The sequence below is a fragment of the Triplophysa dalaica genome, chromosome 7, assembly GCF_015846415.1.
Source record: "Triplophysa dalaica isolate WHDGS20190420 chromosome 7, ASM1584641v1, whole genome shotgun sequence".
Classification (NCBI taxonomy): domain Eukaryota; kingdom Metazoa; phylum Chordata; class Actinopteri; order Cypriniformes; family Nemacheilidae; genus Triplophysa; species Triplophysa dalaica.
Genome location: NC_079548.1, coordinates 6,469,778 through 6,485,227, shown reverse-complemented (window position 1 = coordinate 6,485,227; position 15,450 = coordinate 6,469,778). Strand labels below are relative to the sequence as shown.

Sequence of the window (15,450 nt, the reverse complement as noted above, 5' to 3'; positions counted from 1 at the left end):
AAAATAATAATAATAAGTGTCATTTCCATATTGAAAACAAACTTATTTTTTTGTGTCGAAAATGCATTAACCATGTTACTTTAGTGTATTGATTATTGGCATAAAACATGGCTTTACTACATGATTTTTGTAACAGTAATAAAACAAGAGATCACTATTTAATATTAGTTATAACAATCTTGATTTCAGATACTTTATGTGGTAGTCCTTATGTGATTTACAAAAATATAAAAACAACTGTTCCATGTATTTTATTGATTCACAAAAATAAAAACAGTAACAACAACCGATGCAATAAAATATTTAATATTAATGCTCATTGAAAATTTAAAATTTTATAAGTATATGTATCCCTTCATCAGCTCCACTGTACTGTGAACATTGCTGTCATTGGTAAATCCAACCCAGACACTGTAAGAACCTGTACACACAAACAAATTGATATTTTTATACATTTTCATATTTACCACAGACTCATGTTCTTTATCCAAATGTAAACCTTACCAGATATTAAGAAAGCAAATTTTGATGTGATAGATCATAGATTTCTTACCTTTGTGCCTGTACTGTAAGAGAAGTCATGAACCTGTTTCCCATTGGCCAACACAGCCGTAGGCGGAGTCTGAACCCCGAAAACACGCACTTGCCCAAGGACCAAACGGTCGAGAGATCCATTTAATCTGACTGGTTTACCCACCAAATAAGACTAGAATTGGAAATGTATAAATAAATTAAAATTGTGATGTTTATTCTCCTAAAACTCGTCATCTGATTTACAGGTTAGCAGATTGAATTTGCAGGTTTAATGCAGTTTAGGACAATTTAACAAATCCATCTACCTTTTCAGCAAAGAAGAGAAGGTATGAGTAATCTCCCCGTTCAGAAGTCTCCAGACTTTCTCCGTCATCCCAGAAGAGGTCTCCTTTGCTCCATGTTTCTGCTGATAATGGCACAAGCAGAATGAAAGGGTTTCTGCGTGACACAGTTGTAGTCAATGCAGGAACCTAAGAAAAAAACATGTTTTCAATACAGGAGCATGGCTTAAAACATGCAAGTAAATATTATTAGACCTTGCTATTACATTACCTGCTGGGGAATGATGCTTCCCTCTCTCACATGAACATTAATGGTGTCCAATGAAGCAGGAAATAGAATATATTGCCCTTTACTGTAATATGCTTGCCCCTATATCAAAATAGAAAAGCTTCAAGTTTATTTCATACAATTATAAACATTGATTTACTTTGATTAAAAAGAGTGGTTTAATGACAAATTTACATTGTGCAGACTGTACCAAGTCCCCAAGGGGAGATAGGCTGCCACCTCCACCGCTCCTTGTTCCAAAACCGGACTGATAAGGAATGAACTCCCCCACATGAACTGCCGGTCTATGGCTTGACAATTCGGATCAGTAGGAAATCTAAAATAAAGAACAAAGTCTTAAGAAATGGACCAACAACAAACTCAGATTATGGCGATGAATGAGTTCAAGCGTGTGTACTCAAAGAAGAGAGGACGAGCCACAGTGCTGGCGGAGGTGTGCGCGTGGTGGAACAGCGTGTAGAGGAAGGGCAAAAGAGAGTATCGCAGCATCAACACAGCCCTCATGGCATCTTGAGCTTGTTGACTAAATACATACGGCTCCTGGGGCTGGAAATATAAAATACGGTTTAGTTACATGTAAAGTATACAACAACACTTTTTTTGAAACTTTATAGTTATTTTCCCTGGTGTGGATGGGCACAGGCTGTAACGGGTTCATCTATATCTCACAGTATTGGGTTTGTCGTTGTGGTTTCTCATAAAGGGGTAAAACGCTCCCAGTTGTGTCCATCGAATACACAGCTCTTCAGTAGTGTCACCACCAAATCCACACACATCAGCGCCCACTAAAGGAACCCCGTAAAGTCCGAACAACAGCACACCTGATGCGCATAGAGATAAACAATCTTATTCATAATAACATCAAAGAAATAAACAACATTTCCTTTGAGGTTTTATTTAAAGTTGGACAGCAGGTTTTATACCATACCAGGTATGGAAAAGCGCAGTTGCTCCCAGTCACTCCGCACGTCTCCAGTCCAGTGTCCAGAGAAACGTCCTAATCCAGGAAAAGATGACCTGGAGAGGACGAACGGTCGAGTGGCCTTCACTTTCAATAGAGCCCTGAAGTTCACAGTGGGTAAAAGCTGGTTATATCACCGATCTAATGTTTAACCAATAAACTGCGGATATTTCACTGACCTGTAGGTGGCGATAGCCTCAGTGAGTCCATACAGATTGTGAAGATTGTAATGACTGGACAGATTTTGCTGTGCGGACATACATAGTGTTTCTGAGTTTAACTGGCCACCTATCACACCTGCAGAACAAGACAGACCTTTTCATGCAGTCTATTTGTATGGTCAATGGTAGACTATAGAGTTTATCAGCTGACCTGGAGTATAGGGTGGTTTTTCCAAGTAAGTGTCAGGACATCCGTTCACAGAGCCCTGGACAAAATTAGAAGGCTCGTTCATATCCTATGAACAGAATGTCAAACAGAGAAATTTATTAAGGTCAGTATAGGAATAACGTTCATTTTTACAAAATAATCCCGATAAATTCCGACACTATTTATGTATTCTAAATACATTTTACATACATTCTAATGGATTTAATTGTTATGATTGGATTGTATTGGTTTTAAAGGGATAGTCCACCCAAATACGAAAATTTTGTCAAGAATTACTCCCCATCCCCAAGTAGTTCCTACCCTGTATAAATTTCTTTGTTCTGTTAAACAAAAAGATATTTGGAAGAATGTTAGCAACTGACATTTCTGGGACATCCTTGACTACCATGGTAGGAAAAATTACAATGGTCCTCAAAAGTGCCCCAAAACTGTCCTCGATTCTTCAAAATATCAAATTTTGTGTTCAACAGAACAATTTTTTTTAAAAATATTTTTTCCTACTATGGTAGTCAATAAGAAATGTCAGTTGCTAACATTCTTCCAAATATCTTTTTGTTTAACAGAACAAAAATCATACAGAGTAAATTATGACAGAAATTTAATTTGTTGGTGTACTATCCCTTGAATGGAAACTATAATGCTCTTTTGGGTCTCTACTGGTAATGTGTTGGATTGTGTTGTTGGGATGTTATCTGGCATACGTGAACAAATCAAACACCATTACATCCTACTTGAATTAGTACACTACAAAAAGGAATTTTGTGAGGTAATGATTTAATAGTAAACAGTAGATGGATCATTATTGTATAGTACTTACTATCCAAAGTCCATCCACGGGTACCTTGTCGTGAAAGAGTCTGATACAGTCCATCCACCAGTCAATGGTCGTAGGATTTGTAAAATCGGGGAATGCAGTTGGACCGGGCCATACCTGGTTAGAAGTGAGAATTCTAAACTTTCCTTTGTGCAGACCACTGGGCCAAATTTCACAACATTACCAATACAGACAGAACAGAAAATATTAAAACATCAACCACAAACCTTCCCAATAAGGATTTGCCCAGTGGAGTTCTTGATAAATACTCTCCTCTTCAGCCCATCATCAAAGGGTTTGTATGAACCAGGAGGGCTCGTACTGCTGATGCCTGGATCCTTATCCATGACCACATGATACATAACTCTCACATTTGTATTACAATTTGCACAATTTTTCACATATGCAATGGTGAATTCGATCCAAGCTTGTCTGAGTCACTTCCTATTTGAAATGCATGCAGAATTGTTTGATGGGGTGTTGCTATAAGTGCTCATTCACTTACAAGTATAAGCACATACTTCATGCCCAGCTGATGGAACTCATTAACCATCTGCGGCAGATCTCCAAACCGTTGTGGGTCAAAAGTGAAGCATCTTCTTTGGTCTGCATAATCAAGGTCATTCCACTGTACATCCTAAAGATGTGAAATTAATTGAACTGCAAAACATTAGCAGGCAACATAAAGTATATACTGCAGAATTCAGCATGCAATACAGCAGTATTCTATCCACCAGCACAGACATTATTTATTGAGCTTATATACTAGAGGGAACTGGGCTCGGCGCATGTGTTGCACCACGGTCCTTGTGATGTTGGTGGAAGTATACCCCCATCGACAAAGGTGGAACCCCAGTGACCAGTACGGGGGCATCATAGGAAAACCTTCAATTTTAAGTCAAAGAATAAATTGCATTGTGGGTAAATTACAACTTTAAATCTGTAAACTGTGATCTCCATACCAATAACTTCCTGGTACTGTTGAACCACAGTCTGTGGACTCGGGCCTAAGAACACATACAAGTCCAAAATTCCTCCAATGGTAAGCCACGTCAATGCCGGAGACGGCTGTAAAAACACCTCTACATTTGCCAAACATTGACACAATTAGAGACCTTCATCTGTGCCATATTAAACAAACATACAGCAACGTCAAAGCACAGGTGCATACCCATCGCATTGCTGTTGAGAAGAAACACTCCATGTGCCTGTCCATCACCTTCTTGAAGCATGAAGAAAGGGTGGGAGCCATACAGGTTGGCATTTCTCTACAAAGGGCCAAATTAAATCTTAATGATGGCCCCGTGAACAATGAGAAAGTTAAAGGAGAATGTGATATGAGATGTAGGTCTTACATGTGGCGCCATGTCTCTGTTCCATAATGAAACAGAAGTCCAGTTGAGGTCCAGGTTGATGGGGGTGTAATGCTCACCCAGTCCCGATATCACAGAGGAAGCCAGACTGGTGGAGAGCTGCAGATATTGATCTGCATACAGAAGGGGTCCTATCGTGGTATTTAGACTAGAAGAAATAAAATAGAAAGCATTTGCCAACAATACAAAACAACCTTTTTTAAGCATTTGTTCATGCAAAACTTGAAAAAATCACTTAGCTTGAGTGATAATAAAAGTGATGCATGCAAAAATATGGTATTAGGATTTGGAAATTTTTTCAAGAGGGAATATACACTCACATAACCCGTCCATTGGACTTGCGACGAACAATGAAAGCAAAGGGGTCTGGTTGAAATTCAACATCATAAAGAGGAATTATTGCGTCACCGCGACCTTCGGGGTGTGACGTGACAAATGGGACCTCATATCTTGGAGATGAAAGATCCTTCAGCTGTGTGGAAAGAGATGTTTAGACGAGTATGTTGTATGAAAAGGTGTTTACAATACAAAAAGTTTCACTCACAATAAGGTGCAGACAACCTGAAGATTCAGTAATCATGTCTAGTTGAAGTGTTGAGATGTCCCGGGGCAGGTATGAGGGCGTGGAACGGGTCAGGGTAGCTCTTTGGCCCCTCTTGGTAGGAGTCAGGACCCCCATTTTATAACCTGGGTAACGGACTGGGTAGAAACACCACGGAGGCCCTCTGAATCCAGATTTTGGTCGGGGATCATAACAGCACCCTCTGTTTACACAGTCAGCCTGACTTAAAGATCTATCACGTGCACAGTCAATGCGGCTTTGCACAATTATATCGCACTTATTAGAGTATTCAGCCCGGGGATCACTAGATGCATTAATAATGCTTACATTGATTTGGGATTTTAAACCCCTGTATACGAGTTTTGAGCTACTCTTTATTTCCACTGAGGTTGAAAAAGTAAACGAGACGTTCTGGGCTTCATGTACCAGAGCAAGGTATGTCAAAAATATAATGATCAGTAGTGCAGTAGATATGTGCAAGAGTTTGGCCATTGAGTTGCTCTTCGTTAGTTAAACACGGAAGTCCAAAACAACCGCGCATGCGTCAATAAACGTAATATCCGAAAAAGATCAAGTACATTGTACTTAAACAACACATTAAATAGTGGACTGTTGCAAATATGTCATAAAGGATCCGTTCTGGTTTTATTACTGCATCTGTATCTCTATAGCCCCCGAAACGAATGGTAAATTTGGGAGAGGAAATGACGCATGCGCAACTCTAAACCATTGGTGTGTCTGTTTATGTGCTGTATAAACTTTTTATAAACTTAACTTTTAAAGTCAAAGCAGGAGACGGACTCTAATTTATTATGTATTTTAAATATTTTATATAGATGTTTACTACTAGTATACATCTTATTTAGACGGGGAACAAGTCTAAATGTTTTGCATTCACTTTTAATTAATAATTTAGCTCAATAAAACTTTGCAACGTGCTGTTCAGTGTATGGAGGAATTATTTTGGCTAATATTTATTATAATAAAGATTCAAAATAAAATTATTATAAAATAAAGATTTTCTACATGCGGTCAATAATAGACGAGGAAAATAAAAATACATAAACATATATCTACAAATAACACGTTTAGCACAACAGTATTTGTTCCATTTTAAAAAGACAGAGAACATATTCTCATAAATATTTGTGAATGTAAATAATTTAATCAAAACATTTTTTCCGTGAATTTGCAGCGCACGCATACATCACTTCCTCTCGCTGCGGAAGCGTTTGAAAGTGCCATTGCGCGAGATTAGCAGCGCGAGGCCTCGAGCTCCACGCTGCATGACGTGATCTACAGGCCTCCGCACGCGGCATGTGTAAGTGAACATGTCTACGCTATTTTCATTGTATCGGACTATATATTTGATACTATACAATCGTATAAGAGTGTGTAGTATGACTTTCCATCGAGTGCGCGTGCTAGAGCACGTCCCAAAACGAACAAAGTCACCTGCATGGTCACAACGTTAGTTCGCTTCGTCTGTGACTAACGTTAGATGATAATTACTTGTTGCTTTAAGATATTTTTTTGTTAGCGAATCGGGGCTGTTTTACGATTATATTTAATACAACTAATTTATAAAGGATTTATCGCACACGAGCGTGGGTCGTGTAACGTTATGCAACAGCCTGACCATAAACTACGACGTACCATAGCGGATGCTACTGTGGAATGGCAAAAATATCCCCCCCCTAAGTTAAACGATCTTGTAATTTAGGTATTTGTATGTAAAATCTGTGTAATATTAAATATATAAGTCTGTAAGGCTTTGATGTGTCGACTCTACTCTTAACGCGCGTGGGTGTTGCAGTTTAAATTTGAAGTACGAGTCTGTTGTAATCGTTCATAAAGTATTTTAAGGCCCAAATAAAACCACTGTTCATGAGTTTACCCTTTGCTGCTTTTGAACTAGACCGATTTTGTTAATGCCAGAGGAGGCCATGCACCATATGCAAAACCATGTGCTTGGAAACGAACAGCCTGAATCTTCTAGAACAAACCTGTTGTGTAGCACAACTCTAGTAGATCGGATGGCCTAATGTAAATATTGATCAAAAAGGCATTCTAGCGTCACAAAGTATGGATTTGAAGTCAAAGTTGATTATGTATAAGAACAACGTGCTTATCAACACACATAACATATTTGTTGTTATAGCTAATAAAAGTGGGTTATTTTAACCCGTCCAAAAGCGAGATTTAAAAACGCAGATGGTCAGATCAGGCCAGCATCTGGTATGCTCTTCGAGATGTCGCAATAGTTTGATAAGAGGAAGCATTTGGTGAAGAGCTCTTTTTGTGCAGGATGGAGTGGCAGGCGGATGAGCAAGGCCTGCAGCAGGTCCTTCAGCTTTTGAGAGACTCTCAATCCCCAGACACAGCCACACAGAGATCTGTACAGCAGGTAACGTGAACACTTTCTTTTGTGGACCCAATTGTCAAAGAAAATCATACTTTTTAACCTAATTTATGTTTTTATATTTTGGCAGAAACTTGAGCAATTGAACCAGTTCCCCGATTTCAACAACTATCTCATCTTTGTGTTGACCAGACTGAAATCTGAAGGTGGGTTTTTTTTAATAGAAGTTGCGTTTTAAAATCGGTTCGGGAATTAGTGTTACGTCATATTATAGTTGATTTGTGCCTGGTTCTCATGTAGACAGAAAGTTGTGCCTTGTCTACATAAATGACTTTTTTATCTGCAGATGAGCCCACACGATCTCTCAGCGGCTTAATACTGAAGAACAACGTGAAAGTTCATTATCAGAACTTTCCTCCTGCGGTGGCACACTTCATCAAGCAGGAATGTCTAAACAACATCGGAGACCCTTCACCTCTCATCCGGGCCACTATTGGTGGGTTTGCCCTACGCATTTGCATTTTATGACATGCAGAACAATATTTCCATTTATATTTCCATTGCAATGAAATGTGATTTTATTTTAGAATAGATTGCTTTATAATATACAGTCAATATCTGGTTGTGATTATTTCTGTCTTCATATTTAGGCATCCTTATAACAACAATTGCCACCAAAGGCGAGTTACAGACATGGCCGGAGCTACTTCCCCAGCTCTGTAACATGCTCAATTCAGATGACTACAGTACATGTGAGGTGAGTACATTTTTATAGATCAGTAGTGTCTTTTTCTGTACTTTTCTGTCGTGTCCATTTTCCTGTATTTCCTATTCTGTGTTGTGCACGTTTCTTTATTCAAATGTGTATGAAAATGAAGGCAAGTAGTAGGACACCATTCTGTTAAGAGTGATTCGACTTGTCTCAGTTGTGTGACGTGCGTCTTCATTTTCACACACAGGGCTCCTTTGGAGCTTTGCAAAAGATCTGTGAGGACTCGTCCGAGCTGCTGGACAGTGATGCTCTCAATCGACCTCTTAACATCATGATTCCCAAATTTCTGCAGTTCTTCAAGCACTGCAGCCCCAAGATCAGGTTGGTTGGATAACACATTTCAGAGTTTGTCCAGAGACAGTGGCCACATTTTACTCCTCAGATTTATACGGGTTTCCTGGTACATGGTGGTATTTTTTTAACCACATTTTCTACTGATTGAGAGAGGAAATAGTGCTGTTGATCGACTTTAAATGGCTTTTAATACTGTCATGGTGACAGTATCCCCTATAATAACTGCAAAGTTTTAACTTCTTTAACAATGGAATAGCATGCGCAGGTAACTTGCATAAATAATATTTAAGCAAATAAATAGAGAACAGTGCTCAAAATTTACTTTTTTCCTTGGAAGCACTGGTGCTGCAGATATGAGTGGACCATGATTGTATTTTATAATAAATGTATTCACAAACATACATTTTCAATGTAATGATAACTTGGAAATGCTTCAATTGTGCAGCTGTTCAGCCGCGAGGTGTGCGATCCCATTGTGACGGGAAACAAATATTTAATGTTACCGATCATGCGTGACACGCACACAAACATCCAAATGCCTCTGTTTAGGGCATTTATATAGAAAAATTATGATAAAGTAGTGCCGTGGCATACAAAGATGCAGCACATTCACCGTGCAGCACAGAGTTGCACTGCACGTCGTTCTGCACGTTGTTTAACCAACATACACGGTAATGCGGTATATAAAACATTTCTATCATAACAAAAATACAATTGTATGAGCCGGTATATCGGCCAGCCCTACTCTTTGGGAAGGTAAACGTTAACCAATAAAAACACAGTTTAACATGTTTCGTGTTTGATTTGTGGATCTGTAGGTCTCATGCTATTGCCTGCGTGAACCAGTTTATCATTGGCAGAGCACAAGCCCTCATGGACAACATTGACACGTTTATCGAGGTATTTTCAGACCTGCGCTTTCAGGGTGTGAAATATCAGATCATCTGTTGGTCTTTGTGACAAGTGTTAGATCCCTTCCTTTTTTTTCTCCGTTATTCCAGAGTCTGTTTGCGCTTGCCGCGGATGAGGATTCAGAAGTGAGGAAGAACGTGTGCAGAGCTCTGGTCATGCTGCTGGAGGTTCGAATTGACCGGCTCATCCCACACATGCACAGCATCGTTGAGGTGAGTTGACCTGTGTCTATCTTCAACCTTGCGTGTCTTGAGCGATCAGAATATCTAATGATGCGTGTTATTCTCCAGTACATGCTCCAGCGCACACGTGACCCGGATGAGAACGTGTCTCTTGAGGCCTGTGAGTTCTGGCTTACGCTGGCTGAGCAGCCCATCTGTAAGGAAGCCATATCCGGACACCTTGCACAGTAAGCATTTCCTTTCTGATGTGACTTGTTTCGTATTTATCCCTGCAGACTGTAGCACACGTGCATGTAAGAAGGCCTCTTCTTATTCCAAGTAGAGAGATGCAAGTATAGATCACCCATATTTATCAGCATTAAATATTTAACCATGTATCGCTCTCTCCTTCAGGTTAGTCCCTGTTCTTGTGAACGGAATGAAATACTCGGAGATTGACATCATTTTATTAAAGGTTTGAGTTTCTTTTTGCTATTAAATATCCACAACCGTTCTTGTCATGGGTGTGATGACATCATTAATCTTGAGATTCATCGATGATGCTTTTACTCATACTGTCTGACCCGAGGCCAAAAGCTTTATCGCCGTACATGTGGTATGAAAACGACTACGTTCAAACTTAAGATTTTTCCTTGTTTCCCAATAAGGGTGATGTGGAAGAGGATGAGGCTGTGCCGGACAACGAGCAGGACATCAAGCCGCGCTTCCACAAGTCTCGTACAGTCACCCTTCGTCATGAGGGCGGTGAGGGAGGAGAAGGGGAGGACAGCGATGATGACGATGATGATGATGATGAAAGTCTGTCCGACTGGAACTTGCGTAAGTGTTAATGGAAATGTGTAAAATGTGATGGAAAAGTCTGTGGAGGTGATTGCACACAAAACTTGATTGTCAGTGATTTTTAAGTATTCATACTGTCTGATCCACGACACATCCAGACGTTTCTCAGCTTAAGTTGATACGTGAGCGGTTTTCTAAATACTGCTGCACTTGTTTTTATTTCTAGGCAAATGTTCAGCTGCTGCTCTTGATGTCTTGGCAAACGTCTTTCGGGATGAGTTGCTGCCCCCTTTGCTTCCAGTTCTGAAGGGTCTCTTGTTCCACCCGGACTGGATTGTCAAGGAGTCTGGGATCCTTGTGTTGGGGGCTATTGCTGAAGGTAGGCCATTTTCATAGATGTAAATGTAAAAGTGCATTTTGGTATGTTTTTTTTTAACACTGCACACGGGTTGTCTAGTCAAGTCCACTGCTCTGTTGGCATCAATTTTCCCTTCAAGCAAAACGATTAGCATTAGTCTGAACACGCAGTCTCTTTTCCTCCCTAGGCTGCATGCAAGACATGGTACCGTACCTTCCCGAGCTGATTCCACACTTGATTCAGTCTCTATCTGACAAAAAAGCTTTGGTTCGCTCCATCTCCTGCTGGACTCTGAGCCGCTATGCATTCTGGGTGGTCAGCCAGCCGGCCGACTCCTACCTCAAACCCCTCATGACGGAGCTGCTCAGACGCATCCTCGACAGCAATAAAAGGGTCCAGGAAGCGGCTTGCAGGTGTGTTTCACCTTGTTTTCAAAAATCTATATGATTGTACTTGATTTGAGAATGAGATTTAAGATCGTCGTTTTTTTTCTGCACAGCGCATTTGCCACACTGGAAGAGGAAGCCTGTACAGAACTGGTGCCCTACTTGAGTTTCATTCTGGACACACTGGTGTTTGCATTTAGCAAGTACCAACACAAGAACCTGTTAATCCTCTACGATGCCATCGGAACACTAGCCGACTCTGTTGGTCACCACCTCAACCAGCCTGTGAGTCCTTCATGAAACGAAACTTTGGGGCTCATTTAGGGCTGGGGTATGTGACGGTTATTGTATATCGCCAATGTCTCACAAATATCCGGATGTAGAGATACAACAGACAGATACCAGACGATAATTGATAAGGAAAATAAGCGTTATAACATTATCAAGCAGGCTTTAGTGCGAACGTTCATGTTCAGTCTGTCTGTAACAGTGACAGAATTTTGGAAACGCTGTTTGTTCGGTCAGTTGAATGTACTGCTGTTTTCTGCCAGTGGCTGCACAGATAGAACAAGAGAAAGACGAGCTGCGTCGGAAAAGCAAAACCTCACAATTGCAGGGCTTTACCGACAACATTTTTCTACTGCATATCTACCTCCTCTTTTCCTGATGAAAGAAGTCACTGCAACACTGGTTTGTGCACCTGTGTGTGCATGCCACGTATGTAAAAAATGTTAGTTGGTAGGAAAAATGTAGACTTGCTCCCTACCACATGTTAATGGTGGTTAAAATATTAAAACGTTCGGCCTTCTTTAAGACAAACTGATAATTCACAAGCTCTTTTGGCGTTTTATTCTCTTGGTCTTATATTAATTTTTACTTTTTAATTTGGGCTAAAAAAAAATTGTGGACGCAGTTTAATTTATTGTTATGCATAATGACTGTAAGGCTTTTATGCATTTATGAAATATGACGTGCCAAACCAGAGATTGAAGTCAAGAGGATTCCAGCCTTTCTGTGTATTTTGCGTAGCTGTAATGGTGTATATGCACACAGGACAAAGACGACTTCAGCTAAAACCTCAGCCAGCTAGGTCACTTCCGCTCTCAAAGCACTAAGAGGATTTTTCACAAAGTGATAACGAAAACTCACTTTGCTTTCTTCATATTGGTTGTACCTTAAAATGGATTGCCTGAAGTGCTTCTCCTTTTTGGTTGTCAACGTATGGGGAGGTATTTGAATAATTAGACTCGTGTTGTTGTCCTTATCCATGTGCATCCAGAAGCGAACCTATGTGCATTGTTCCCTATGGAGCTGGATGTAAGAGCCTGGCTGAGATTTTAGCTACGTCATCGACCTGTTTGCATATACCCCATTCATAGCTGGGGATTATGCTTATTGTTTAGGAATGATTGGAACATACACATTTTACTATCAAATCTGACGTTTACTATCGTTTCATGAGTGAGGCCCACTTTCATGGACTTTGGTAGAACAATAGTTCAATAAACAAGCTACAAGTTAATGAATCTTAACTGTACCTTTTTTAATAGGAATACATCCAGAAGCTTATGCCGCCTCTTATTCAGAAGTGGAATGAACTGAAGGACGAGGATAAAGATCTGTTTCCATTATTGGAGGTAATTTAAAATAGTTAAAAAATTGGTCTGGATTTTTTTCTGATGCAAAACACTAGCAGGTATACATAAATGCTTGTTTTTAAACCTTGCTTATTCTAAAAAGATGGTCTGTTGTAATTAGAAGTTTAAAATAAGCTAGAGACAAATTTCAGTATCACCCAATAGTTGTTTGTAAATATTGGTGTTAATATATAGTAATATCTTTGTCGGTCCCTTACTATTGCTTCGTTTTGACCGTTTTCTTGTTTTAGTGCCTGTCTTCAGTGGCGACAGCTCTCCAGAGCGGCTTCCTTCCGTACTGTGAACCCGTCTATCAGCGCTGTGTCACTCTGGTCCAGAAGAACCTCGCTCAAGCCATGGTCAGACAGCTCATTTCAAAATACGTTGGCCGATTAATTCAGACTTGATTTATCGTCAAACATTTCATTGTGAACTTCTTATCGTTTAAGATGTACAATCAGCAGCCAGATCAGTACGAAGCCCCTGATAAAGACTTCATGATCGTGGCCCTGGATCTTCTCAGCGGTCTGGCTGAAGGACTCGGCAGTCATGTGGATCAGCTGGTTGCCCGGAGCAACATCATGACCCTGCTGTTTCAGTGCATGCAGGTATGGAGTCCATTTGGGTTTAACAAATCAAAACTCTACACTTAGAAACCAAGCTTAAGTGTTTCATTTATTCTAAATTCAAGGACACCATGCCGGAAGTGAGACAGAGTTCCTTCGCACTGCTGGGCGACTTGACCAAAGCGTGCTTCGTTCACGTGAAGCCCTGTATCGGTGAGTTGTTATGTGACTCATACTGATGAAATCCTGACGCATGGATGTGGTTTCTCACGCCAGCTGTTGCTTCTGTGTGTGTCGTGCTGGTTAGTTTGTCATTGGTGTCCGTTTACCCTCTCCAGCTGAGTTCATGCCTGTTCTGGGTCTCAACCTCAACCCTGAGTTTATATCGGTGTGTAATAATGCCACATGGGCCATTGGAGAGATCGCTATACAGATGGGTGAGTATTTGAACGTGCTTTAGTTTAAATGTGTGTTAGCGTTACTAATATATCAAAGAACATCTATTTATGTGGGAACTGGTTTGGTAATCCGTTTTGAATTACCTTGGATGAATGGTTTGGATACTATCTTTAGTCTGTTCAAAAATATGGATTGAAGACTGCATTGAATAACTGCATTATTTTTTATTTTGTTTTAGGGACAGAGATGCAACCCGTTTATGGCCCTTGTTCTTAGTAACCTCGTGGACATCATCAACAGGCCCAATACACCTAAAACACTGCTGGAGAACACAGGTGAGTTTTATTTCAGCAATTTTCTATATTTTTCTGCACTGCACTTCTGATAATCTCTCAAACAGACATATGAAATCTGAATATTTTAGCTGTGCAATATTTTAGATTCTGATTTGTGTGCTTATGACTGAAGCTCTCTAATGGTCTCTAACTTGAATGATATGAAGTCCCTTTTTGTGCTTGTCAAACAGCCATTACCATTGGACGGCTGGGCTACGTGTGTCCACAGGAAGTTGCGCCCATATTGCCACAATTCATTCAACCTTTGTGAGAAACCAAAAATGCTATTCATTACTAACTTTATGTAGCTTGTGTAAGAACAAGAAATCTAAGATTTGGGATGTTTGTCTTAGGTGCACATCCCTTCGAAACATTCGGGACAATGAAGAGAAGGACTCTGCCTTCAGGGGCATTTGTGTGATGATCGGGGCGAATCCTGGAGGAGTGGTGCAGGTGAAATATTAAAAATGAAATAGATTTTCTTAATATTATTTGTTGCGTTTGATTCGTTTTAGTTGGGTTGAGAAAAGTGGACATTTTCTTAAAATTATTGGAAGGCAACCATATTTAATGTTGGTAAATAGTAGTAGTTTAAATAATTTTAATGTATTAATGTTTTTATTTTTTTTATTATGCAGGACTTTATATTTTTCTGCGATGCTGTGGCCTCCTGGGTAAATCCCAAAGATGATTTAAGGGACATGTTCTACAAGGTAAGATTACATTGTGATTTTTGTTTGGTTAAAAAAGTGCAAAATGTGAACATTTTATACAATGAACAATTTCTACATTTTAGTAAATGAAATGTAATGTGTAATTTTAGTTTGAATGACGTTGAATGAGTAAAGAAATTTCCTCGGAAAAGTTGTCTTGCGTTTCAACTGTTTATCTTCTATGTAGATTTTGCACGGTTTCAAGGATCAGGTAGGAGATGATAACTGGCAGCAGTTCTCTGAACAGTTTCCACCTGTGCTGAAGGAGAGACTTTCAGCCTGTTATGGCGTGTAGTTGCAGCCGTCCTCACATAAGGGCATACTTTTTAGGCAAGTCAAACTTCACTGTACATTGCGACAAATCTTGGCAAAGAAAAATTAACACTGAGAACGTAAATATTTATTGTTCTTTCCATTGTAATTTCCAGGTTAAATCTGTGGGATGATTTCTAGAGAAATTCATTCATGTCTGTGGGATTGACCTGCTGTTGGAGCCAAAGAGACGACTGTAGGTGATCTGGCTTGGCTCCACCACCTCTGTCTTTGTGAA

The 15,450-nt window shown here is 39.9% G+C and overlaps 2 protein-coding genes and 1 non-coding gene across 4 annotated transcripts; 2 read left to right on the top strand and 1 right to left on the bottom strand.

The window, feature by feature from the left end:
• Positions 1–235: 235 nt before the first annotated feature.
• Positions 236–5,910, bottom strand: gaa (alpha glucosidase). The gene is made up of 19 exons (XM_056752817.1): positions 5,187–5,910; positions 4,963–5,114; positions 4,625–4,790; positions 4,441–4,537; positions 4,232–4,351; positions 4,036–4,154; positions 3,775–3,906; positions 3,497–3,607; positions 3,273–3,386; positions 2,438–2,522; positions 2,245–2,362; positions 2,033–2,166; positions 1,774–1,925; positions 1,502–1,650; positions 1,279–1,420; positions 1,087–1,185; positions 840–1,004; positions 554–706; positions 236–421 (listed from the first exon to the last, which is right to left on the bottom strand). The coding sequence occupies exons 1-19, from the start codon at positions 5,694–5,696 to the stop codon at positions 359–361; spliced, it is 2,781 nt and encodes a 926-aa protein (XP_056608795.1). The 5' UTR covers positions 5,697–5,910; the 3' UTR covers positions 236–358.
• Positions 5,911–6,432: 522 nt separating this feature from the next.
• Positions 6,433–14,457, top strand: tnpo2a (transportin 2a). Of its 2 annotated transcripts, XM_056752882.1 has the most exons (21): positions 6,433–6,525; positions 7,512–7,611; positions 7,697–7,772; positions 7,913–8,062; positions 8,217–8,323; positions 8,526–8,659; positions 9,451–9,532; positions 9,634–9,756; positions 9,835–9,953; positions 10,120–10,180; positions 10,374–10,545; positions 10,733–10,885; positions 11,052–11,277; positions 11,364–11,535; positions 12,801–12,887; positions 13,139–13,246; positions 13,337–13,495; positions 13,579–13,666; positions 13,792–13,890; positions 14,091–14,187; positions 14,379–14,457. In XM_056752882.1, the coding sequence occupies exons 2-20, from the start codon at positions 7,513–7,515 to the stop codon at positions 14,126–14,128; spliced, it is 2,253 nt and encodes a 750-aa protein (XP_056608860.1). In that variant the 5' UTR covers positions 6,433–6,525; position 7,512; the 3' UTR covers positions 14,129–14,187; positions 14,379–14,457. The 2 variants fall into 2 exon arrangements, with proteins under 2 accessions (XP_056608860.1, XP_056608861.1); XM_056752883.1 differs by lacking the exons at positions 14,091–14,187; positions 14,379–14,457 and having other exon boundaries at positions 13,761–13,891.
• On the top strand, positions 10,588–10,653 carry LOC130427028 (small nucleolar RNA SNORD41). Its single transcript, XR_008907275.1, has one exon. It is a non-coding gene; the product is annotated as a small nucleolar RNA SNORD41 (small nucleolar RNA).
• Positions 14,458–15,450: the final 993 nt, after the last annotated feature.

Coding starts and splice junctions, on each gene's coding strand:
- tnpo2a (XM_056752882.1), top strand. CDS start 7,513: ATGGAGTGGCAGGCGGATGAGCAAGGCCTGCAGCAGGTCCTTCAGCTT. Junction 11,278..11,363: donor GTCCAGGAAGCGGCTTGCAG/GTGTGTTTCACC, acceptor TTTTCTGCACAG/CGCATTTGCCACACTGGAAG. Junction 11,536..12,800: donor GTCACCACCTCAACCAGCCT/GTGAGTCCTTCA, acceptor CTTTTTTAATAG/GAATACATCCAGAAGCTTAT.
- gaa (XM_056752817.1), bottom strand. CDS start 5,696: ATGGCCAAACTCTTGCACATATCTACTGCACTACTGATCATTATATTT. Junction 4,791..4,962: donor AAGTCCAATGGACGGGTTAT/GTGAGTGTATAT, acceptor TATTTCTTCTAG/TCTAAATACCACGATAGGAC. Junction 2,363..2,437: donor AAAACCACCCTATACTCCAG/GTCAGCTGATAA, acceptor CTTGTTCTGCAG/GTGTGATAGGTGGCCAGTTA.